At 46.6% G+C, this 25,466-nt stretch overlaps 2 protein-coding genes across 3 annotated transcripts in view; one reads left to right on the top strand and one right to left on the bottom strand.

Annotated features, from left to right (window-relative positions):
* Glt8d2 (glycosyltransferase 8 domain containing 2) overlaps nucleotides 1-3,368 on the top strand; it is a 42,523-nt gene extending 39,155 nt beyond the window's left edge. Inside the window, exon 10 of the mRNA XM_052165280.1 lies at nucleotides 1,215-3,368. Coding sequence (XP_052021240.1) covers nucleotides 1,215-1,384 — 170 coding nt within the window. The 3' untranslated portion in view covers nucleotides 1,385-3,368. The remainder of the gene's footprint in view (nucleotides 1-1,214) is intronic.
* On the bottom strand, nucleotides 2,468-23,587 carry Tdg (thymine DNA glycosylase). Of its 2 annotated transcripts, none has more exons than XM_052165278.1 (10): nucleotides 23,371-23,587; nucleotides 14,783-14,958; nucleotides 11,750-11,991; nucleotides 10,725-10,794; nucleotides 8,472-8,607; nucleotides 8,223-8,305; nucleotides 8,045-8,139; nucleotides 5,194-5,365; nucleotides 4,508-4,633; nucleotides 2,468-4,178 (listed from the first exon to the last, which is right to left on the bottom strand). In XM_052165278.1, the coding sequence occupies exons 1-10, from the start codon at nucleotides 23,391-23,393 to the stop codon at nucleotides 4,021-4,023; spliced, it is 1,281 nt and encodes a 426-aa protein (XP_052021238.1). In that variant the 5' UTR covers nucleotides 23,394-23,587; the 3' UTR covers nucleotides 2,468-4,020. The 2 variants fall into 2 exon arrangements, with proteins under 2 accessions (XP_052021238.1, XP_052021239.1); XM_052165279.1 differs by having other exon boundaries at nucleotides 2,468-4,175.
* Between the last annotated feature and the right edge of the window lie 1,879 nt (nucleotides 23,588-25,466).

Genomic DNA, 25,466 nt, shown 5'->3' with positions numbered 1-25,466 from the left:
TACAGAACCTGCTGAGCGCAAAGGCGTGCGACCTTAGACAGCTTGCACTTGGATGCTCTCAGGCTCAAACTCACTGTTTCCACATACATGAAGCCCCATCAGAGTGCAGGTCAGTAGCAAGCATAAAGCTAGGCTGGGGACACGACTCCATGGGTACGAGCACTTACCATCTGGACCCCAGAACCTTTGCAAAAGACAAGGAGCACAGTGGCCATCCAATCCCAGCACTCAGGTAGCTACAACGGGGTACTCTGGGTAAGCTGGCTGGCTAGACCGGCCACACTGGTAAGCTCTGGGTTTAAGTGAGAGACCATTGCTTCAGTATTGGAGAGAAATTAAAGAAACCTGATGTCAACTTTGGCTTTCCATAACACACACATGGGTAGTAAAGACACGTGTGTGCAAAACGAAAAAGGGGGAAGGACACACCCTGGAGCAGACTCAGACTCATACCTAGAGAATTACTAACCATGGACGTGCAAGGAAAAGAGTTAGGTTTTTCTCGTTAAGGTTTGAAATCAGGCAAGAAATGTAAAGTTAGTCTGTCAGTCTATACAGCAGTAGTTTGAAAAGTGATCTGGTTTTGTCTTTTATGTGGAAAGCAACAATAACACCAAGGCATATTAAGTCCGGGTCAAAACAGAGAGCCTTTTATCATCTATAAAATAAAGTCGTTCCACACTGTCCTGGAGCTGAGGTGAAGCTGACTTCTCAGGACACAGTGCCTCCTCTCAGACGTGTGCTCCTTTGGGGAGGCTGGCTGGAGCTGGCACCTGTAACCACAGGCTAAGGTGACTTACGACACCTTATAAGTCTGCAGCTGCTACAGAGGGACAAAAGCCAGATTCTGCTGTTACTGACATGTAGCGCAAGGACATGATCCTGGCTGACCATTTTTCCCTCTACTAAATGGAGCTTCAGTTATGAAAAAAAGCAACAGCAGAGGATATGAAACTTTTTATATAAGTTATATTTGTGTGGCCTTCTAGAAGCACTGTAGAACACTCAGAGGGATAGCAGTAGTAAGGTCTCTTCACTATTATAACCTTTGGCTTAAGTCCGTCTATCACTTTGCAGACTGGTGTTACACCAAGGGGGCTCATGGGAGGCGTGGCTCCTGCTAACCGGAAACTTTTCCCATAGCTTGTACCCAAGGTTTCTCATAAGACCGTGTTCACTAACAAGCCTGTTATTTACCTCTGCACACACTGAAGGCTGGAACCCTGACGCAAGATATTCCGAGCACTTTCTGCGGGACGCTAAACTACTCCACTGGAATGGGAGACATAAACCCTGGGACTTCCCAAGTGTTCACAATGACTTATGGGAAAGCTGGTTTGTTCCGGACCCGGCAGGGATCTTTAAACTGCATCACAACAGATGAAACACTCCAACAGTTAAAATACACCCTGGCTAAAAATGGAACCTTTGTATCCTCACTACGAGCACCACTTCTGATCTACAATGCAAGAGACGAAAACTACAGTGTACAAGTTGAACCGTGGCCCACACAGACAGATTTGACTTCTTGAAGTTCAAATGATCATTGTGAGTATCCCCTACTCATTCCTTTCTTTTGGTGTTTTGAGACAGGGTCTCACTATATACCAAGTCTCGACCTGAATGACAACTCTATCTGAAAATTTTCAAAATCTCTAATTTCTTAGTTAGCTATTTTTGGAGCAGTTCTTCTGTTTTACTTTTAAGATGGGCTCTCCCTGGCTGGAGAGTGTTTAAGAGAGTGACTGCTCTTCCAGAGGACCCAGGCTTGAGTCCCAGCACCCACATGGCAGTTCAGATATCTGTAAATACAGTTCCAGAGGATCCTACACTCTCTTCTGGCCTTCACAGGCACTGGGCACACATGTGATGTACAGATATATTGCAGGCAAAATATCCACTCATGTTTTTAAAATAATATAAACAAGTTAGCCAGGTGGTGGCGACACATGCCTTTAATCCCAGCACTCTGGAGGCAGACAGATCTCTGTGAGTTCACGGACAGCCTGGTCTACACATTGAGTTCCAGGACAGCCAGGGCTACACACAGAGAAAGAAACAAAAAGATAGGGTCTCTCTCTATATCCCTGGATAACGTGGAACTCACTATATCAATTTCAAACTCATAGAGATCTGTATGCCTCTGCCTCCTGAGCACTAGAACTGAAGGCCTGGGCCACCACACCCTGCTGCGCCACCAAGCCTGGCTGCAGGTTTTTTTCTTTTTGAAAACAGGTTTCCAGTTTTGTCTTTTATAAAATTATAAATTAAAAAATGTAGTATCTGTAAAAAATAAACCATTCAAGCCTCTGTGATTTTCATCATGTATACATGCTAAATGTAATAGAGGAAATCTTCCTCAAGTTTGCAATGGGGAAGAATACCACTAAATCCTGCTAGAGAAAAGCCTGTGTATTAAGTATAGCCATTCCTAGTGTTTATTGTAAAAACGCTCAGACTCCGCATGTTTAAAATCTCAGTATTATTTAATGAAAACAAGGCACCCTGTCATGTCCAGGGTGCACCAGCACTCACTACTCACTTACCAGGTTCAAGGAAAAGCACCAGGACGTACTCAGAGGGTCCTCACGGCCGCTCTCCAGTCATAATTTAAAGGTATTTCTCCAGGGTAGAGCTACAATAGTTACATACCAAGGCGATACTACGTGCTTTACATAGTCCCATGAAAAAAATAATTCAATTGATCCTAATCCCTGATGCAAGGCACTCAAAGCACCCGCAGAAATGCTCATGTAAACAGCAGTGCAGTGTGCCCTCCAAATCACAGGAGGTGTGCACTGCCTGACCCAGACCCAAGGAAAATAAAGCCCACCACTGCCACAGTAAAGGCATGTTAAAATTCCTACCAAGAAACTGCTTCTCTCACTATTCATAGACTAGGCTACATAACCTCTATGAAATACAAAACCCTCATGGACATCTCATACTGCAAAACCAGCATGCTCCAGGGGTATGCATCCAGTTAGAGGACCCGGGAGTGGTCAGGAGTGAACGCGCTAGGCTCTCTGAATACCCACGTTCCATACCCAGCAGCCCCAGAGGGCTGTCTGTAGCACCATGGGAAATACATAAGCAGCCACAAAGGTACAAATCCCAATCATCTTCTTCATGAGGTTCACTTAGTCCACAGTAATCGATAGCAGTGACAAGTTTTAAATCATTGACAGATGATTAGCTTTACCTAGCAAGAGAAGTTCTGAATTAGTACATCCCATGTACACAGCACCAGTTTAAAGAGGATTATCAAACACTGGCAGCATCCCACTGCTCACTGGAAAGCTCATTTTTTAGCACTTTCCACATCAGAGACAAAAGGAGAACAGTGATGAACACTGACGGGGAATTCAGTCAAACAGACACGTGGCAAACTGTCCAAGCTCCACTGCGTTCTCGGGAATCTGTCCCTGCCTCTGAGAGGATTGACACACAAGAGGCAGAGGCCAGCAGCAGGGCTCAGGCCCCATCAGCTTTCTATTACCAAGCAATTGCCACTTACAGCACGGGGACAGCAAGGGGTCTGCGCGTGACTGCAACCCAGGGGTTCTGAGTTCACCGACAGCTTCCACCCACGGAGGGTGAGTCAGCTTCCTACAGAGACTGGCACCTCGGCCTTTCACCAGCTTGGTTCTCACTAGCATGCCCTTCTCAGGCATTTAAAGGGATAAGGGCACAGTGAAGAATCAGCTATAAATATTTTTAAAATTACAGAGTGAAGTGACTCCTCAAAACCAATTTCTTCATAAATGAAGTATAGTATATAAAAAGCTGGAATGATGGCTAATTCAAATACAAAACTCAAGTACAAAACACCCTATTTTTTCTTTCCAAACTACACAGATTCATACAGTTGACTCTACCATATAACTGCTCCATATATAATTACACCACTAGCGTAAAGGACAATTAATACTAAAACTCTTCAGTTAGCAAACTGAGGTTCTGTGTCCTGACATCTGCATTAAAACTGCAGCACTGCGCCAGAGCTGAGAGGCAGCCTCCTCACTGAGCACGGCTTCCTTCTTCCTGCTCTCGTGTCCCGCAGTTATTAAAGGCAGGTAGCTGCTCCGCGAGCGACTGCGCCATCCACTGCCCGTTGGGAAGGTCGCCTCCGCCAGCGCTGGGATTGACTTCTCCTCTCGGCTCCACACTGTTGGCTGCTGGGAAGGGAAAAAAAAATCTTCATTCACTGTTAAGTTTAAACTGATCTACTGAAGAGATTTTTAAAGTGCATTAAAGAATCATTAAAATACTGAGCAAGCTTTAAAAACAATGATAAATTATTACCAGCTTTTCAGATCAGGGACCAACAGACCATTTCCCACTCATGGAGGGACACGCCTGTTGGGTGGTTTACAGGCCAACTTAAGCTCATGGGTGAGACAGTTTAGTATCTAATTACATTTTCATGTTAGTGATCTAAATCTTCTCTTTCTGTTGTTCCCATCGGCCCAGCCCTCTCGAAGGACGGATCCGGAGGGAAACCTACTTAGCCCATTTGAAGCAAAGCCACAGGGGTCACCAAGACACGGGTTTTCACTGTAGGCGCCGCCGTACGCCGCCTCGTAGCCTGGGTCATACTTTTCTTCTTTCACAGCCATCTTCTTGGCGTCCTCTGTGGGGAGAGTAACAGACAGAGGGTGGAAACTGACGTTGTAGAAAAGCCATGCAGTGCTGAATCATGATTTGCTATTGTTATTTCTCTTCTTAAGATGTGTTATTTTTTATTTATATGTGTGAGGTTACTTGAGTTTGCGTGTACGCAGGCTCCCAGGAGGCCAGAGGACAATGGATGCCCCGGAACTGGAATTACAGGTGTCTGTAAACTGCCTGAAGTGGGTTGTGGGAACCGAACCCTGGTCTTCTTCAAGAGCAACAAGTGCTCCCCATCACTGCCTCTCGCCCCATTGCTATCGCCCTTAGAGTTCTTTGTAGCAAACACTAAATTAGCTTGTGAAAACTGGAAAAATCCATTCACTCTATTTTAGGCGGAGAGACACTCCTTGGACTCAGAGTATTGGGAAAACCACAGTATAGGGACCTATGCACAGACACTAAGGCCCGTTAGCACAGCATCTAGCTACAGTGCAAGTTTCTTTCTTCCTGCTTTAAGTCTGCTACTTTCTTCTGTCCTGTACACACAAGAAGCCAAGGCGGGAGGGGAACGGTACAAACCTTGTGCGAGCTGTAAATCAAACGTGTACTGCACTTCCTGGACGTCCGTGTTGCGCTCGATGCCTTTGAGCTGATCTCTCAAGTCCTTCAGCTTAATGTAGTAATGCACTTTGTCCTGGGCTCGGGGAAACTGAGCGCACCTGGCGCTGGAGGACGGCATGACGTAGCAAAGCTGCGACCAACAAGGGTCAGAGATGTTAGCACTTGACCGGATCTCCTCAGTGTGCGTAGAAAAGCTGAACTTTATTGGGCTTAATAACTTGATACTTATATGTGAAATCAATCAAAGAAGCTGCGTTTTAAGATCTCCAAGGGTAGTTTGCTTTGAGTTCTTTTATCATCAACTATGGGCAAAACCTTGTGCCTAATTAGTTTAGAAATGTCCCCTAAAAGTTAGATGAAACCCCAGAAGTGAATGGTGACCGCAATAGACGCTTGCGGTTATCATGTTGATTGGCGACAGACTGTCCTTAAAAGGGCAGAAGTTGCCGGGGGGGGGGTGGTGGTGGCGCACGCCTGGGAGGCAAATCCCAGCACTCTGGGAGGCAAAGACAGGCGGGATTTCTGAGTTCGAGGCCAGCGTGGTCTACAGAGTGAGTTCCAGGACAGCCAGGGCTACACAGAGAAACCCTGTCTCGATAACCCCCCCCCCCAAAAAAAAAAAAAAAAAAAAAAAACCCGGCAGAAGTCATTCCTTGTTCTCCACATATAAGTGTGGAAATAAACTACTATATTTATGGCAATTTTTAAGTTGTTTTTTTCTTTCAAATATGAAAATTATTTTGCTTTGAGATGTCCTCTTCATATATGATAATTATTTTGCCTTGATTATAGAATTTTTAGAAACTCCTGATTAATGCAGATGTGTGGGTATGTTAACATGTTTTATAGTAGCACATGTTCAAGATATTCTTCCATCTAAAATGATCCAGAATAGACTGGCTGCGGGTGATGGCACACAGCTTTAATCCTAGCACTCAGAAGGCAGAGGCAGATGGATCTCGGTATGTTTGAGGACAGTGAGACCCCTGCCTGCCTCTCTCTCTCTCCCTCTCCCCCACACACAAATAAGAGAATAAAAAGAAGAAAGTAGACTGTAGTCACTTCCAGCTAAGTCCCTAGCAACATCAATAGCTTTGTGGAGTGCACTGTGGGAGACAGATGCCGGCTGCCTAGAGACCTGCCGCTGTTGCCATAGTTACTTCTTGGCTACCAACTGACCCAGATCGTGACTCATCTGTGAAGAAGGAACTTCAACTGAAGACTCACCCAGATCTAACTAGCCTGCAGCCTTGTCTGTGAGACACCTTCTTAGTTAGTTAGGTTAGTTAGTTTTAGGGGCGGGGCATGTGATATGTGTACCAGTGGAAGGAGGAGGCTAACTTGTGGGAGTCAGTTCTCTCCTTTCACAAGATGGGTCTGGGGATGAATTCTGGTTGTCAAGCTTGGCAGAAAATGTCCTAACCTACTGAGCCACACTGCTGCCTCACTGGACACCTCCATAACTGCTAATATGCGAGAGCCCAGGACTGTGATGTGAGTACTGCCACCCTCAGTCTGATAAGCTTGTCTGTTTGAGTCACTGGAGTGACTCACGAGTGAGCTGCCATGTGGTTGGCTGGGAATTGAACCCAGCTCCTCTGAAAGAACAGCCAGAGCTGTAAGCACTAAGCCGTCTCTCCAGGCCCAGGGCTGTTTTAGAAGACAGTTGAACAGATGAGAAGGAATGTTCTCCCACAATTTCTGCTGCAATGGCTGCTCCCACATTCTTGCTCTTGCCTCCCTTGATGAGGGAAGTAGGTAGCAGTGCTAAAGCACTTGCCTTGCATGTGAGGAAACCCTATGTTCAATCCGCAATACACACACACACACACACACACACACACACACACACACAAAATATATAAAAAGCTGAAGTGGTAGAATATTGCCTAACATGCATGTTTGATCTCCAGCACAAAAAAAGACAAAAAAAAAAAAACCGCTATACTTTACAAAAATAAATAAATAAAAGTAAACAAAATCAGAAACAAATGTTTGCAAATACTCTGTGGACAAGAGTTTGAAAAATCACTATATAGGGCTAGACAGTAACTTAATAATAAGAACTCTGGCTGCTCTTGCAGAAGACCCAGGGTTCAATACCCACACAGTGGCTCACAACTGTCTGTAACCCCAGTCCCACAAAATCAGATACCCTCTCTGGCCTCCATAGACCAAGTGGTTGTATATAGACATATGTCTATATACATTAAGCCAAACATCCATAAGCATAAAAATAAATAAGGCTGGCTGGCTGTTTGTCCAGCATGTTCAGCAATAAAATTATGCTAGGGTTAAATGTACAAATGAAGTAGTTAGCTGGGCAGTGGTGGCGCACGCCTGTAATCCCAGCACTCTGGGAGGCAGAGACAGGCGGATTTCTGAGTTCGAGGCCAGCCTGGTCTACAGAGTGAGTTCCAGGACAGCCAGGGCTATACAGAGAAACCGTGTCTTGGAAAGGGAAAACAAAACAAAACAAAACAAAACAAAAAACAAAAACAACAACAAAAAAAACCCAAATCCAACAAATGAAGTAGTTAACTTTACCAGCGAGGATTGTATACATATGTGTCTGAATTTGCAAGTAACCAGCGATGATATTCTGAATGTAGTATATGCCAGCTCCTCTGACATTTAGCTGACATACTTATTAAATTAAACTCTAACTACATCTGAAAGTCTAAGCCGGCAGTTAACACTACAAAACAGGTGGATTCTCTTAGGGCAAAAATGACAAGGTCTCAGATGAACGGGAAGGACAGTCAGCCAGAAGCCCTGGGTAGCTTACAGATGCACTTGGGAGACTTACAGTTTCTGTGTCTGGGATCTTGTGTGGTTGAAGCCCAAATTCCAAGTTCTTAACCTTTACTCCAAAAACTTCTTTACTGAAAATTTCATAAATACCTAAAATAAAACACAAACACATTTAACACTGCCCTCGCCATCAGCTTAGAGAAAAGACAAAAAAATGTAAAAGTAATTCTTACATTTTCCATTAAACACCGCTATTCGTGGCTGATATTTCTGCAGTTTCTGCACTAGGATGCGCCCTCCTTCCCGAAATTCTTTACTGGAATTGAAATAAGAGGCAGTGAGGAACTGAAACAGAGCAGTGTTGGCAGCGTGCTGCCTTTGGGCACCTCTCAGTTTGGGACCTTGGTTTGAATCAGCTCTGTACAAGATTCCTAAGTGGGCACGAGGCGCTGCCGCACCGTCACCTCATGCTCAATAGCTACCTCGACAGGTCCTTGCTGCCTGGCGTCGTCCGCTCCACCATGTTGGTGAATCCGATGCCGTACTTCCCGGGTAGGGTGTGGTCATCCATGTGGTTCAGCTGCACCTCACTCAGCCCTGACATGAACAGACATTTCCCTGCGAAAAGAGGTCTCTGTCACTTCCACGGGACGTGTAAAACTTTTATCAAAAAACTCATCAAGTAGCTTACATCAGGTTGCTAGAACTGCAGGGAAATAAAAGACTTAAAATATGCTTAAAAATCAGTAACTTAAATCAAACGCCATATTAAACGACGACAGCAAATTGGATACCATGCTAATTTCTGATTTTAATCATAATTTTCCTACAAGAAACTATTACCTTCTTTGCACACACAGCTTCAGACTGTGTTCTTAGCTAATAATTGATAACGTCACCACTTCGCCCTTAAGACTCCCCACAGACTAAACTCAAACCCCTTGAGGGTAGAGGAAACTAAGACACTGTCTCCGAATTTTAAAATAATGGGGATGCTATGTTGCTAGTTTCAAAACTACATTATTGCTTAGCCTAAACATCTGGAATCTACTCTCAGACAAGCAGTACTGTCTGAGGGCATACACGGCTACAGCAGGCAGTGGCAAGAATCCGTATGAGCAGCTTGCAAGGGCAGAGCAACGCAGCAGCGGTGCCCACTTTAAAGCTGTCTATCAAAGAATGAGCCTTTGCTGCTCTCTCCTCTTAGAGAAACTGTCTTTAGAGAATGTCTCAGAACAAGGCATTTTATACAGAACCGATTCCCAACAATTAATGAATTTCTTTTAAGGAACTTTTTCAGCTATGTTATGTGTATGGGTGTGTCTCACTTTCCGGTGTGATAAAGACCATGACTAAATGCAATCTGGGCAGGAATGGGTTTATTTCAACTTACATCTTTCAGGTCACACTCTGTCACAGAAAGAAGTCAGGGCGGGAACTCAAGGCAGGAACCCGGAGGCAGGAAGTGATGCAGAGGCCGTGGAGGCTGCTCCTTACTGGCCTGCTCAGCCTGCTTTATAATCTCATACAACTCAGCCACCTGCCCAGGGTGTGATCACCCACAGCGACCGTTAATCAAGTAAATACCCCAGGGACCAGTACTGTGGTGGGTGGCACTTTCTTGGTTGAGTTGCCCTCTTGCCAAAGTACTCTGAGCTTGTGTCACACTGACGGAAAAAAAATAAGAAACAAACCCAACAAACCCAGGGCGTTTAGTCTAGGGTGTTGTGTATGTGTGGGGTTGCTAACAAAAGAGGGAACCAGGTCCTCTAGAACGGTAGCTTCAGATAGTTGTGAGCCACCATGTGGGTGTGGGGCATCAAACCTGGGTACTCTGCTCTGGAAGAGCAGCCAGTGCTATTAACCTCTGAGCCACTCTCCAGCTCCACAATCAATACTTTTTAACTCTCCAAGAAAATAACACTGACCAAAAATCTGGGAACATCAATACTTTTGTCTACACTGTCACAGCTCAGTATTATTGTTACTATATCTTTGGAGTATACACACACACACACACACACACACACACACACCTCACTCACTCACACACTATCACTCAAAAATAATCAAAGCCAGGTGGTACTGCATGCCTTTAATCCCAGCACTTGGGAGGCAAAGGCAGGCAGGCATCTGTAAGTTCAAGCCAGCCTGGCCTCCAGAGGAGTTCCTGAATAGCTCAGACTACATAGAGAGACTCTCGTCTCAAAACACACCCACCCCAAAAAAGAAGAAAGAAAAGAAAAAACAACAATAAGTAAATAAAATCTTTTTGGTTTTTCGAGACAGGGTTTCTCTGTGTAGCCCTGGCTGTCCTGGAACTCACTCTGTAGACCAGGCTAGCCTCGAACTCAGAAATCCGCCTGCCTCTGCCTCCCAGAGTGCTGGGATTACAGGCGTGCGCCACCACGCCCGGCTAAATAAAATCTTGAAACATTCGAGCAGAGAGCGAGCAGAGGTTAGTCCAGTTGTAGAACACAGGCGCAGCACGATCGGAGCCCTGGCTCTGATCCCCAGCAACATGAAACCTCCAGGAAGTACTCAGTCACGCCTTCTACTCTCCAGTAAGGCAAAGGTGCAGTGATAAACCACAACCTCCACCTTCATGTCCACACTCAGGGAAACATACAACGTGTGTAGCTTATTCATATAATTCTTGTCATGCTAAAGGCAGCCCATTAATCCTACTAACAAAAATACCTCACTCAAAGTGACTTTGAAAAGTAGGTACTTACAGAAGTGATTTCCAGGCCCAGGGTAGTGATGGCCTTTGTAAGCAGCCATTAATCCCGGGTTAATGCCGATCTAGAAAACAAAGTAATTAAACACTTTCACCTTTAACACAGGGCTTAAAAACTCAGACCAAAAAAAAAAAAAACAAAAAACAAAAACCCAACTCAAACAAATATTCCACTGTTTCATATGGAAAAAATATAAAAGGCAGGCTGTTCTGTTACTGCCACACCCCCTACACTATGCATTATACTAAATTATTTTGTTTCTTCTTTAAGAAAATAAAGTTCTCACTGGGCGGTGATGGCGCATGCCTTTAATCCCAGCACTTGGGAGGCAGAGGCAGGCAGATTTCTGAGTTCGAGGCCAGCCTGGTCTACAGAGTGAGTACCAGGACAGACAGGGCTATACAGAAAAACCCTGTCTTGAAAACAACAACAACAAAAAAAGAAAATAGGGGCTGGAGAGATGACTCAGTGGTTAAGAGCACCGACTGCTCTTCCAGAGGTCCTGAGTTCAAATCCCAGGAACTACATGGTGGTTCACAACCATCTGTAGTGAGGTCTTATGGGGTGTCTAAAGACAGCTACAGTGTACTTACATATAATAAATACATCTTAAAAAAAAAAGAAAAGAAAAGAAGAAAAAAAAGAAAGTTCTGTACAAAAAAAGAAAGAAAGAAAGAAAGAAAGAAAGAAAGAAAGAAAGAAAGAAAGAGAAAAAGAAAAAAACCAACACCAAAACAACAACAGAAAGAAAGAAAAAGAAAATAGCCAGGCAGTAGTGGTGCAGCCTTTAATCCCAGCACTTGGAAGGCAGAGGCAGTCAGACCTCTGAGTTCGAGTCCAGCCTGGTCTAGAAAGTGAGTTTCAGAACAGCCAAAGGCTACAGAGAGAAACCCTGTCTCTAACAACCCCAAAACAAACAAAACCCTTCTTTTCAGAAGAATGCTATCTGTAAGAACCACTGTTAAGTAAAGCTACTCCTCTGGTGCTATCTATTGTTAAGCAAGGACAAAAATTCTTACAATCACAATATCCAGATTGAAGGTCAAAATGTCAGGCAGAGTCTTGGTCAGCAGCTCCGCTTCAGAGACGCCGTTGAATCGGTCCACTTTCCTCTTCACTTTAAAGGCGTCTGTGATTTTCTCTTGCTTTTCTTTTGATTTTGCGGACTTGCCGGATTTCTTGGTCGCAGCAGGTTTTTTGGGCTCCACGGGTTCCTGGGGCTCTGCTGCTTTGATTTTCCTTTTCCTTCTCTTTGGAGCTTCTGAAACAGCAATTCCCAGAATGTGGTGGCAGAAAACATAGGAACTGCAGGTGATTCCACAGCAGTCACCCTATGAACACCCATGTTTACCTGATCCCAAGTACGTCCTTGAATTTCCATCTCCTCTGCGCTTCCCCTCCTGTCCCTCTCCCACCGAGGCACATTTGATGGCCACAGACTGATCTTCTATACAAGATCACTTGGGTTCTTGGTTTTCCCAGGGATCTATATACTACTTTATAGGTATTCTAAGTACCTATATCGCTAAGTAAACACATCTTTGAACAAGGCCAGACAAGGTGGTCTAAATCTTTAATATAGCCTTCAGGAGGCAGGTAAGAATTTCATGAATCACCTTGATTAATACTACGATCTTGTCCTCAAAGGGAAAGGTTTTTTAACTCACTTCCTACTAGTAGACACATAGGCAGCTTAGGGCTTGTTTCAGAAGTCATGCGGCACAGACACATTCAATGTGACTTAAAAGTGCTGAAGACAAGCTCTCTCGGGCTGGCGGCATTGGTCAACAGTAAGAGCAGAGCGGTGTTCTCAGGACCTCCGTGGACTGACATGAAGGCTGAATGATACTCTGCACATTACAGTGTGTGTGGAATACCACCCACCATTTCTACCCAACAATGTCCGTCCGGACAGTCCAAAGTGTCTCTTGACAATGGTAGTGTCTCCTGAGGCACACAGCACTCTTGCTGAGAAAGACTCAGCTATTCAATGGGAAGCCTGTGTTCCCTCATCTTCGACTCTCTGAACGTCTTCCACTTGCTCTGGCCCCATTCTACTATGTATTTTCCCAACCACGCCTGGAAGGTGGCTTCAATCACTCCTTACCAGGGCTCCACCACCATAGACTAGCAGCTGGAGATCCCTAGTTCTCCGTGTCTGCAAACACAGGAGAAGAGGCAGGAGAAAGCCCCAGCCAGTAAGGTAGGTGTGGTCCTGGAATCAGAAGGCAACTACGAGCACATCCCTCATATAAATGCTGCTACTGCTACCCAAACACCTCGATCTATGTGGCTTCTCTTCCAATTCTTTATCTCAGTTTGTGACACTTCGTCCAACCAACTGCGTGTCAGACATCTATGACTGCGTTGGATAATGCTTGAGCCTGTCCGCCAGAGTCCTATGTTTGATGCTTAGATCGTTTTGTCGGGAGATGGAGAACTGTTAAGAGGTGGAGGCACGTAGGGGGCCTTAGGAACTGGGGGAGTGCCCTTAGAAGGCAGTATCAGCTTTACAGCCGCTTTCACCTTAACAATCAAGGCTGCCTCAGGGCAGTCTCACCTGGAGACCAGCAGAAAACCTGCGTGACTAGAAGCAGGCAACCCGCTGAGAAGAAGATCCAAGGAATTCTCGGCCATTTGGGGGGCAGGGTGGTTTTCTAAAGACTATATATATTGGCTAAATAATAGTAAAGTCAGTCTCTATGGGCAACTGTCGTCTTGACTCATTTCTCTTTCGTCCCCTTCCCGTTTATCCCCAGAATTCTCTTCCAGGTATCCAGTTCACATGTGGCCACAGGCGGCTACATAATGGCGCCCTGTCTCTGTGGCTTCCGGTCTGGTGATGTGATTCTCTCTCACATAAACCTTTGTCCCTGTGGTACCATCTGCCAGGAGACCTTTCTCAGAGCTGAGCTGATGGGGAGGCCACGCCCCTGAACCTTCAGAAAGGTTCACCAACTGTGCACAAAACCCCCTCTCAGGGCTGGAGACATGGCTCCGTGGTTAAGGGCACTGGCTGCTCTCTCAGAGGGCCTCTTTTGATCCCTGGCAACCCTCGGCTGCTCACAACCTTCTGTGACTCCAGTTCCAAGGGGTCCCACACTGTCTTCTGGTCTCAGAAGGTATCAGACATGCAAGTGGTTCACAGGCTTGCAAATAAAACACCAATACACATAAAAAATTAACAGAACACACACACACACACACACAAGACTTTTGAAAAAATGTTACTCAGTATCAAGTTCGTCATTATAATAATGTGAGGGACAGGGACAACAACGGGTACTTTTCAGTTTCTCCTTCTCTCAGCATCTATGTGAAATACAGCGGGCTAGAGAGATGGCTCAGTGGTTAAGAACACTGGCTGCTCTTCCAAAGGTCCTGAGTTCAATTCCTAGCAACTACAGGGTGGCTCACAACCATCTGTAATGGGATCCGATGCCCTTTTCCTGGTTTGTCTGAAGACAGCTACAGTGTACTCATATACATAAAATAAATAAATCTTCTTTTTTTTTTTTTTAACGAAATACATCCACTGTAGCCAAGGCACCACACTTTTGAGTACTTCCCAACTCCTTCTCCACCTCTCTGGTCTCATATCGTCCCACTTATACCCTCCGGACTGACTCTAATGCCCGCCCATCCATCGAGTCACCCCTTGGCTCCCACTCTCTCAGCAGCTGCCCATCGCCTTGGGAACAGCAGTGCGCACTCCTTAGGGGTCACTAGCCTGACTCTTATCTGCTCCATGTCTACCATCTCCTCTGCTCCACAATCCAGTGATTCGCCATCCCTTGGGTGTTTGGGGCCATGCCTCAACTGTTTCTCAGCTGCCACAGCCCTCCTCTGTTGTCCCTAGGGTGACTGTTGGAGCTCCTGTGCCACTGCTCTGCTGCCTCTGAGCGCCTGGGCCAAGCTGAATGCCAGTGCGTGAGGTCTCTGGTCGCTCACCCTGTGCCCACTGCTGCACTTCCTGTGCAGGTGCCCAGCATGTGTTCACTAATTGCTCTGCTGGAGACGGAAGCTTTCAAGGCAGACTGTGAAGGAACTACCTGGTACAGGTTCCTGGGCGGGAGGGTCTGCGGGCATCTGCTGTGCAGTCACGGCTGCCGCGTTAGGAACTTCTCCTGGTACCTGCTGTCCAATCATGATGGCCACGTTAGGAACTTCTGCCATCATTTGTTGCAATGGAAAAGGATACGAAGCTTGAACTTGCTCCAGAGAATAGCTGAAAGAGCAATTAGGTCCAAGTTAAGCTACCACAGCCAAAGTTTAAATAACCAAAGAATCCTCAGAGTCCTAAGCTCACATCACTCACAGCCAGAGACTAGTCATTATTCAGGTAACAGGAGAGAAGGAAGGTCTATTCTTCTCTGCGAATACTTTCCTGACTTTACCAAGTACACACACACACACACACACACACACACACACGTTAACTCTTACTGTTCCGTGGCCAGATATGCCACCAACACAGTTTGCCTGTACTTTCTCTGAAATGAGATCACAGCAACTTTCAAGCTGACAGGCTTGGAGGACTATTAATTCATATGAATTTAAAAATCATAAATACAAAATATATCCCACAAACACTATTCCCCATCTTGGCACAAAAATTTCCCCATCGGAACAGTATAACTTATGTTTTCCTTTGGTTCTTTGTGTGATTTTTTTTAAAGTATATTCATTAGATTAGCTTTTTTGTTATTGTTAGCCCTTTGTTTTAGCTGTTGCTTTCTACTTTGTAGACAGTAGAAATGGATTATTTTGTAAATATCTGTTCAACCTATAAAACAAACAAAATTCCCCAACCTCTCTTCTGAGCATGATTTAAACTCTATTTAAAAGAAAAGCATGCAGGCCTTGCTGGCATGGTGATGCACACCTCTAATTCCAGCCCAGCTACAGAGAGACCCTGACACAGTGTACCCGACAGCAGTGTACCCGACAGCAGTGTACCCGACAGCAGTGTACCCGACAGCAGTGTACCCGACAGCAGTGTACCCGACAGCAGGATATTCTATAGTGGGATACTACAGCAGGATACACTACAGTGGGATCTGCATCAAATGATGGCACTAAATGTATTCGCATTCGCATTCAGAAGTAAAGTAGGAAGGAATTTACTTCTTGGAGAGAGATGTCATACTTCCTGTAGCAAGACACTCTACTCTGTTTAGCAGCGCTCTCTCTCTCTCTCTCTCTCTCTCTCTCTCTCTCTCTCTGTGTGTGTGTGTGTGTGTGTGTGTGTGTGTGATAGAGAAAGAAGAACCCCGAAAGCAGAGGTCAGAGCAGGAGAGATGGCGCAGTAGCTCAGAGCACTCGCTGCCCTCCGAGGGTACAGGTTCAGTTGCCAGTAACCACAACAAGCAGCTCTTAATCCCTTGTAACTCTTGTTCCTGGGGTCTGGACATACTCTTCTGGACTCTGTGTGCACTTGAGCATAGATGGTACACCCACTCTCCTATACACTCAAACACACATAAATAAAAAAGCAAAGTTCAAACAAGCTACTTCTATAGTAAGAGTTATCTCAGGCCGGGCGGTGGTGGCGCACGCCTGTAATCCCAGCACTCTGGGAGGCAGAGGCAGGCGGGATTTCCGAGTTCGAGGCCAGCCTGGTCTACGGACTGAGTTCCAGGACAGCCAGGGCTATACAGAGAAACCCTGTCTCCAAAAAAAACCAAAATCCAAAACAAACAAAGAATTATCTCAGTAAAATGGCCAAGTCAAAAGGTAACATAAACTGCTGACCAGTGGCAGTACACCCTTTAATCCCAGCACTCAGGTAGGTGAAATCTCTGAGTTCAGGCCAGCTTGGTCTACAGAGCAAGTTCCAGAACAGCCAGAGCTACACAGAGAAACCCTGGCTTGAGAAAACAAAACAAAACAAAACAAAAAAACAAACACGAAAGCCAAGTATACATAAACTAAAGGACGTCCTAGATAATCTTAAATGGCACACAACAGATCGTCCCGCACTACCTTGCTGTGCTCATTCCCCAGAGAGGAACGCCTTTCCCTGTTTAGCCCATTCAAGGACACTATACTAACAGCCACAGGTGCCTTGAGACTTCCCGCCCATGAGCACGCATGATGAAACGGACGAGAAATACTCTGCATGTTTACATGGCTCCTCTGCCCCTGCTCTGAATCCTGAGCTATCAGAGGCCCTGGAAAGGGCTACTGCACAGTACTGCCTGGAGTTCCCTCTTCAATTCTTCAATCACCTTCAATTCCCTAGCACGGGATACAGGATAAGAGACTGAGAGGCTAGCTTAGGATGCCGCTTGCTCAGAGACGACAGGGGCCAATCCCAGTGAGGAGAAATATTAACTCTTCCTTTGAAGTTGTATTTCTTCAAAAACAAACAACACCCCAAAAGAACGATAATTTGAAAGATTAATTAAATGTGTAAGATTAATTAATTAATTAATTAATTGTCTGCATATATATGCAGCATGCACATACAGTGTCTGTAGAGTTCAGAAGAGGGCACCAGGACCTCTACACCTGGACTTACAAACAGTTGTGAGCCTCCAAGTGGGTGCCAGGAATCAAACCCAGGCTTTGCATCTGTCTGTCAAGCCTTCTCTCCACTCCCAAACTTTTATTTCTTTAAATATTGGTCTCTGGAGCTGGGCGCCTTTAATCCCAGCACTTGGGAGGCAGAGGCAGGCGGATTTCTGAGTTGAGGCCAGCCTGGTCTACAGAGTGAGTTCCAGGACAGCCAGGGCTACACAGAGAAACCCTGTCTCAAAACAAAACAAAACAAAACAAAACAAAACAAAACAAAAAGTATAAATTCATGCTGGAGAGATGGCTCAGCTACAGTGTACTCACATAAAATAAATAAATTGTATTAATTTGGGTTCTCTAGAGTCACAGAACTTATGGATAGTCTCTATATAGTTAGGGAATTTGTCAATGACTTACAGTCTATAGTCCAACTCCCCAAAAATGGGCAGCAGCAGCTGTGGATGGAAGTTCAAGGATCTAGCAGTTGCTCAGTCCCAAGAGGCAAGTAGGCAAGGAAGAGTGAGTAAATCTTCCTTCTTCCAATGTCCTTATATATCTCTAGCAGAGGGTATGGCCCAGATTAAAGGCTGTAGGTCTCCAGCAGAGGGTGTAGCCCAGATTACAGGCATGTGCCTCCATGCCTTTAATCCCTGATGATCTTGAACTCGGAGATCTCCTTGTCTTTTTTTTTTTTTTAAAGATTTATTTATTTATTTATTTATTATATGTAAGTACACTGTAGCTGTCTATGTTCATAAACTCCAGAAGAGGGTGTTAGATCTCATTTGGGATGGTTGTTAGCCACCATGTGGTTGCTGGGAATTGAACTCAGGACCTTTGGAAGAGCGGTCAGTGCTCTTAACCTCTGAGCCACCTCTCCAGCCCAGATCTCCTTGTCTTAATCTTCTGAAATTCATAGCCACTATGCTTCAAGATCTCCATGCCAAGATCCAGGTCAGAAACTTCTATCTCTGAGCCTCCAGATTAGGATCATAGGTGAGCCTTCCAATTCTAGATTGTAGTTCATTCCAAATATAGTCAAGTTGACAGCCAGAAACAGCCACTACATAAATATTTTGATTTGTGTGTAGCTATGCTTGTCCGCATGTGTTTATGTGCATGACACGCATGCAGGATCTGTGGAGACGGGCAAGGGAAGTCAGGGCCCCGTAACGAGTTACAGGCAGTCGGGAGCAAACCTGTGGGTGATGGGGAACTCATGTCCTCTGTAAGAACAGGCAGTGCTCTTGACTGTTGAACCATCTTTCCAGCCCCATGCTCAAAAGATTTAAAAAATATGTTGCTTGCTCCCACGCACGCACAAACACACACCTGCCTTCCCGGGCTAGAATTCTGCAGTATTCCTGAATGCTAAGTCTCCAGGAGACAGACAGCAACAGGGAGGACTGAGTCTCACCCCCATGTCCAGCTTCCCCTCCCCCACTGTGATGATGGAGAATTAGAGTTAGCAGCCTTTATAACAAGCAGTGCTAAGTCTGCTGAGACCTGCACTGGTACAGCAGTGCGCTCAGTCCAGAGAAAGAGGAATGCCGTGCTTAGCGGGCTCTCTCCTTCCCCTCTGCGGAGTCTGCATCCCAGCCCAGAGAAAGGTAAACAGGGAAATTACAGGACCCGAGAAGGGGAGGGCTTTCATGCCAGAGTCTGGTTGAGAGTCAGAATTGTTAGCACATCTCAGAAAAACCCTCACAATTCCCTATAGAAACTGCCCATCTTTCTAAAGGCAGACAAATTAGGATACTAAAAACTTCAAATTAGAGTCTCAGTGGTTAAGAGCACTGACTGCTCTTCCAGAGGTCCTGAGTTCAATTCCCAGTGTAGTGGCTATTCCTGGCTGTCAATTTGACTATATCTGGAATGAAGACAATCTAGAATTGGAAGGCTCACCTATAATCCTAATCTGGAGGCTCAGAGATAGAAGTTTCTGACCTGGATCGTGGCGTGGAGATCTTGAAGCATAGTGGCTATGAATTCCAGAAGATTAAGACAAGGAGATCTCCAAGTTTAAGATCATCTGGGATATTTAAGGCATGGAGGCACACACCTTTAATCTGGGCCACACCCTCTGCTGGAGACCTACAGCCTTTAATCTGGGCTACACCCTCTGCTGGAGATATATAAGGACATTGGAAGAAGGAAGATTTACTCACTCTTCCTTGCCTGCTTGCCTCGTGGGACTGAGCAACTGCTAGATCCTTGGACTTCCATCCACAGCTGCTGCTGCCCATTTTTGGGGAGTTGGACTATAGACTGTAAGTCATCGACAAATTCCCTAACTATATAGAGACTACCTGTACATTCTATGACTCTAGAGAACCCAAACTAATACACCCAGCAACCACATGGTGGCTGGCTCACAGCCATCTGTAATGGGTTCTAATGCCCTCTTCTGGTGTGTCTGAAGACAGCTACAGTGTACTCACATCCTAAATAAAATCTTAAAAAACAAATAAACAAACAAACAAACAAAATCTTATAAACTAAGCTTATCAGGGCATGCTGACTGTGGCCCTGAGTTTAACCTGTCCCATATACTGCTCTCATGTCCCTAGATCTAAATATCACACCATATGCAGTCACTTATGATTAACTGACAAGGGGAATCCTTTAAGAGGAAAACAAATAAAGCAAGAGTTGTGTGACTGAGAACGGCCCACGCAGGCTCAAATATCTGCAAGCTCAGTTCCTACTTGAACTGTTTGGGAAGGATTAGGAGGTGGCTTTGTAGGAGGAAGTGTGACACTGGGGGGTGGACTCTGAGGTTTCAAAGTCTGCCCCAGCCCCGGCCCCCTCTGCCTGCTGTCCTCAGATCAGGATGTAAAGCTCTCAGCTACTGCTCTAGCGCCAGGCTGTCAGTTCGCTACCGCGATGCTGATGGACTAACTCTGAAACTGTGAGCAAAGCCCCTAATTAAATGTTTCCCTTTATAAGAGTTGGTCATGGTGTCTCTTCACAGCAGTGGGAAGTAGTAGCTTTATTCACTTAAGTCTTTAAACCTATATTCCCTTAAGCAAAACAGGAGAAAGACAACAAATTTATATATAGCCACTGATAACACCTGTGGACTTTCCCCTTGAGACACTGTGTTAGGTAAGTACTATTCTTTTAAACTAAGCACGTCACCCCTCCTCCATTCCCTCTACGCCTGGGACAGTGACATGGTCCATCAGGTAAAGGTGCTTGTCCCCAAGCCTGGTGACCTGAGCCTGATCTGAAACCCATAAGGTGGAAGAGGAAAACTAACTCAAGAAAATTCTTCTGTGACCTTCATACTCCCGCTGTGGCACATACCAACACACACACACACACACACACACACACACACACACGTAAAAAACGTTAGAGGTAAAATAAGAAATAATCACCTGTGCTTACCATCCCTCACACCACCCAAGGCTTCCCAAACTTGCTCCCTCTGACTCATCCTGACACTCTCTTGGGCAGTCCAGTCCAGCACCCCAGCTGTATTCAGGAGAGGCCAGTCAGCGGGGCAGACTACTGACCACTGACAGGACCACCACATTCAGGGCAGGGCTCCTCAGTGAAACCTCTCTGGAAACACTCTAAGGACAGATCCTTAGAGGTGTGTCTACTAGGTGATTCCAAGTCAAGTTGATTCCATGTCTAGGTGATTCCAAGGTGGCAATAAACTCCACAGGCCCCAGACCTGCCATCTCTGTGAAACGTAACGGCTCCTGAGCTGCCCAGAAGTGCCCTGTGCTCCTCTTCCCATCTCTGTCAGTCTCACGTGCTCCACACTGCTTGGTTCCTTTGCAGGCTGCTGCTGTCTTCTCTCTGAGACCCATCCTACCCACTCCTACCGACTTCCCATGCCCAGAACTGGTCTCTCAACACACACACAGCTGATTAGGAGGGCTATGGAAAGTCGCCACATTGTATGCCAGTAAGTCTTGTATGCTATTGTCCTAGCATGGAAGCAGGGGAAGGAGGATGAATGTGAGTTTGAAGCAAGACTGTCTCAAAGCTAAAAAACAAAACAAAGTAAAAGTCTAGCTAACATGATTCTGATCTGTGTTTTAAATCTTTAAAGTTTTCTCTAGAAACACTAAGAAACTTCTCTAATTTTAAGTTATTTTACACTATTTTAAGGGTCTAGGGGGCCGTTTTCAAAACACCTTTGATCACCTCACTTGTACAAGTGTACATCCTACTGAATTATCCACAATGACCAGTGCTAGTGGGCTGAACACTCCCAGGGGGCTGGGCTGGCTCAGCTATCTATTCAAATGCTAGATACTGGAATCTAAGATCTAGTTGTCCCCCTCCCCTCCCATATCAGCTTTTGCTGTGTAAACCTTGCCCCCACCCAATCCTGATTAGTTAATAAAGATGCCTCCAGCCAGGGGTGTGCAGAAGAGTAGGCGGAGCAAAGGTTCCAGGGCTTAGGAGGTCCCACCAGAGAGAAGAGAAAGAAGAAATCCCCATGGGGTAGCACGGACCCCAAGCACAAGGCCCCGAGTGTTGGCCTGCAGAGAAGGAACAACCCACAGGCATGTCAGACCTCGGGGCAGCTGACACAGAGGCAGACAAACCAGCACAGAGGGCTGGTGTCTGCCCAGCTCTAGTGCTTTCTAGCTTATGATTATCTCAAGAGTTTTGAGTCTTGTATTTAGGAACTAAACGACCTAAGGTGGGGGTAGAATCCCACAAATAGTATTTACTGCAACCCACACCCAGGGAGCTGGTAATGTGGGCCGTGAAGAAACACCACATATACACATCTGCTGCTGACGGTGCTACACGGAGAATGCACACTTACCAGGGCGTTAGCTCCTACGTGCAGAGTGTACAAAGACTTCAGGACTAATTAGAATTTCCAGTTCATGCCAGGCCTGGCAGGAAGGACCCATAACCCCAGCCATCTGGGAGGCTGGGGCATGAGGCACATGAATTTAAGATACACCCGAGCTACAGAGCGAAGCCAAGGGTAGTCAAGGGTAACCAAGGCAACAGAGCAAGATGGCCGAGAGACATGACTCGGTGGTAAGGTGCTTCCTTAGTGCACTGGAGGCCCTGGGCTCAATCCCCAACCACACCCTCCCAAATAATCATCATCATCATCCAGGTTCATTTTAACATCATTTCAGTAGTATGACATCAAGGTCACACACACACACTATTCAGTCTTAGGTGAGAGACAGACAGACAGGGAGACAGACCACACACACATACACACACACACACACACACACACACACACACATCCAAGACCATGCCTCTTTTTGCTAATGATTCATTATTACACCCATTCAGCATTTCTTTATGTAGACTCCAGTTCAATCTATGGGGTCTACAAACCCCTCTGAGAGTTGGGCTGGGGCATTTCCCACTTTCAGCAGGCCTGACACCCTGCCGTTGGTCAACTGTTGAACAGACTTGAAGCTAGAGCTACCTGTCCCCCGAGTAGAGACCCTTCTGCAGTGTCCCTTGAATCTTTGAGTGGTGAACTAGGCTTTGATTTCACTCCCACGGGCTGCCATCAGCCCCCGTCAATCTGCTCAAAGATGCACAATAATACAGCCGCCAAACAGGGCGGCGGGCTAAAGACGAAATCTCTTGTCTTGCCAGGCCTAATACCTAAATAAGTTCCGTTTACCTGCTAAGACCTTGTCTTGTTTCTCTTAGTTAGCTTTCCTGCCAAGAGTCTAAATCTATAAACCTGTACTTTGGCAGGCCCGTCCCCAGTACCACTAAGCGACAATTTTAAAGGCTATCCCAGAATTAAAGACATCTAAAGATCGCCTTCTTAGCGTGTTATACACACTCCACAGCAATAGTGTCTACCCCGCGAGGATGCGGAGGACCCCGCTGCAAGCGCGTGCATCCACAGGGCACCCGCTCGGCCTTTACAGCTCAGGGTGGCGGAGGGTGAAGAAGAACCTCGGGCGGAGGCTGCGGCCGTGCACACACCCACCACCTTTTAAAGCTCGCGGGTACCCGAGGCTGAGGACTGCGGACCGGGGGAGGAGGGGGAGGGAGGAGGAGGGGGGGGGTCGGGGAGGTCCCCACCGCGCACGCGCAGGCCGGCCTTTGTGCGGGCCGCGGCCCCCCGACCGACCCCAGCGGCGAGCGCCCGCCTTACCTGCGCGCCGCCTCCGCGTCCATGGCGGCGTCGCCGGGGAGGGTGCGGCTACTCCTGCGGAGCCCACGGGCGCCCGCTCTGCCGCTCGGCGTGCGGACTCGCCACGGGATCGGGGGGCGAGCCGGTGGACGGACGGTGCTGGCCTGGGCCCCTCCCACGCTGCTACATCACCGCGGCGAGTCCCCAGCGCACTTCCGTCCCCCTTCCGAGGAGGCCAGGTCGCGGTCACGTGACGCCAGCCAGGCCAATGGCGGCTTCTTTTCGGGGCGCCCCGACCGCCGCTTAGCCTTTCGGGAAACGTGGATCGGGGATCGCTCGGCTGACGTCAGCTTTTGTGGGTTCTTAAGTCTCCGTGTGGGCGTGGGTGACGCGTGATGGATGGCCTCCGGGATGTTTAGGTGGACGGGTTATACTTGGTGGCAGATCCAGTGTCTCTCACCCCAGATTTTGTGCGGATTAAAAGCTGTCTTGGGGCTCAGAGAGCCTGGGCTGCCAACCGGGGAGCCTGCGGGAGCTGGACCTAGACCCCCGACACATTCGTAGCAAATGCGCAGCTTGGTGTTCTTGTGAGTCCCCTAACATGGATCGGGCTGTCTAGGTCTCTGATCCTTGCCCCAGTGATCCAGCGCGGACTGGGGAGGGGGAATAAGTACTAGGGCCTGCTGAGACTAGATGCGCCAGGGTGGGGTAGTCCCCAAGGGGTGCTCCCCCTTCTCTGAGGAGAAGAGAAGGGGCAGGATTTGTAAGGCTGGGACTGGTTGGAGAGTAGGGACGGGGTCTGTCATCGGGACGTAAAGTTAATTAAATTAAAATAAAAACAAACCAAGTCGGGCAGTAGTGGCTCACGCCTTTAATCCCAGCACTTGAGAGGCAGAGGCAGGCGGATCTCTGAGTTCGAGGCCAGCCTGGTCTACATAGTGAGTTCCAGGACAGCCAGGGCTACACAGAGAAACCCTGTTTCGAAAAAAAAACCAAAAAATCAAAACAAAAAACAAACCAAAAACCCCAAAAAACTACGTGTCTTGGCTGGGCGTTCCTGCATTTGGGAGACAGGCAGGCAGGTTGGCCTTGGCTTATAGAGCGAGTTCCAGGACAACCAAGACACTCAAGAGAAACTCTGCCGTAAAAAAAAAAAAAAAAAAAAAAAAAACCTAAAATGATAATAATAATGATGATAAATAATAAAAACTGTGCCTTACCCAAAACAACACGAAAATTGTCTTTCTTGTCAATTCCTGTGATTGGAAAAACCTAAGATTAGGGTTTTTCCCTAAATCTCCGCCTCTGGGAGGCAGAGGCAGGTGGATTTCTGAGTTCGAGGCCAGCCTGGTCTACAGAGTGAGTTCCAGGACAGCCAGGGCTATACAGAGAAACCCTGTCTCGTCAAAAAACCAAATCCAAAAAAAAAAAAAAAAAAAAAGAAAAAAAGAAAAAACTGTTCTCTAGTTTGGAGATGGATAAACGCTAGCCTTTAAAGTCCATGACACTAGATACTCCTCTGCTTTGCAATGTTTTAAAAGATTTTATTTATTTATTTATTTATTTATTTATAGACAGGGTTCCTCCCTGGGTTTTATAGCAAAGAGCCTCTAGGGGAAGGGCAGCCCAGCCCCTGGGCGAGTTTAGGGCAGGTTTGCCAGATAGGGACTGAGGGACCTAGGAGATCCTGGAGGCCAGGGCTGCTCTGGTATGTAAAATATGCACCTCATCTGTTCCCAGGGTCTGACTTGTAACACCCGGTACTGGGGAGGCAAAGATGGGATCTCTGAGGTCAGCCTGGACTACACCGTGCGAGTCTGTAGTGGTTTGAATAAGCATGATCCCTAGGGGGAAGGGAGTGGGGGTAGACAACGCTGTATTTGAATGCTTGTCACATCGGGAGTGGCACTATTATGAGGTGTGACCTTGTTGGAGAAAGCATTTCACCGTGGGGGTGGGGGTGGGCTCTGAGGTCCCATGCTCAGGCTGTGCTCAGTGTGGTAGACAGTCTCTTGGTGCCTGTGGATCAAGAACTCTCAGCTCCTGCCCTAGCAGCATGTATGCCTGCATGCTGTCATTCTCCCGACTGTGATGAACCTCTGAAACTGTAGGCCAGC

Source organism: Apodemus sylvaticus, chromosome 20, assembly GCF_947179515.1.
Source record: "Apodemus sylvaticus chromosome 20, mApoSyl1.1, whole genome shotgun sequence".
Taxonomy (NCBI): domain Eukaryota; kingdom Metazoa; phylum Chordata; class Mammalia; order Rodentia; family Muridae; genus Apodemus; species Apodemus sylvaticus.
Note: the sequence above shows the minus strand (reverse complement) of the source record. Positions and strands in the feature narration are given on the sequence as shown.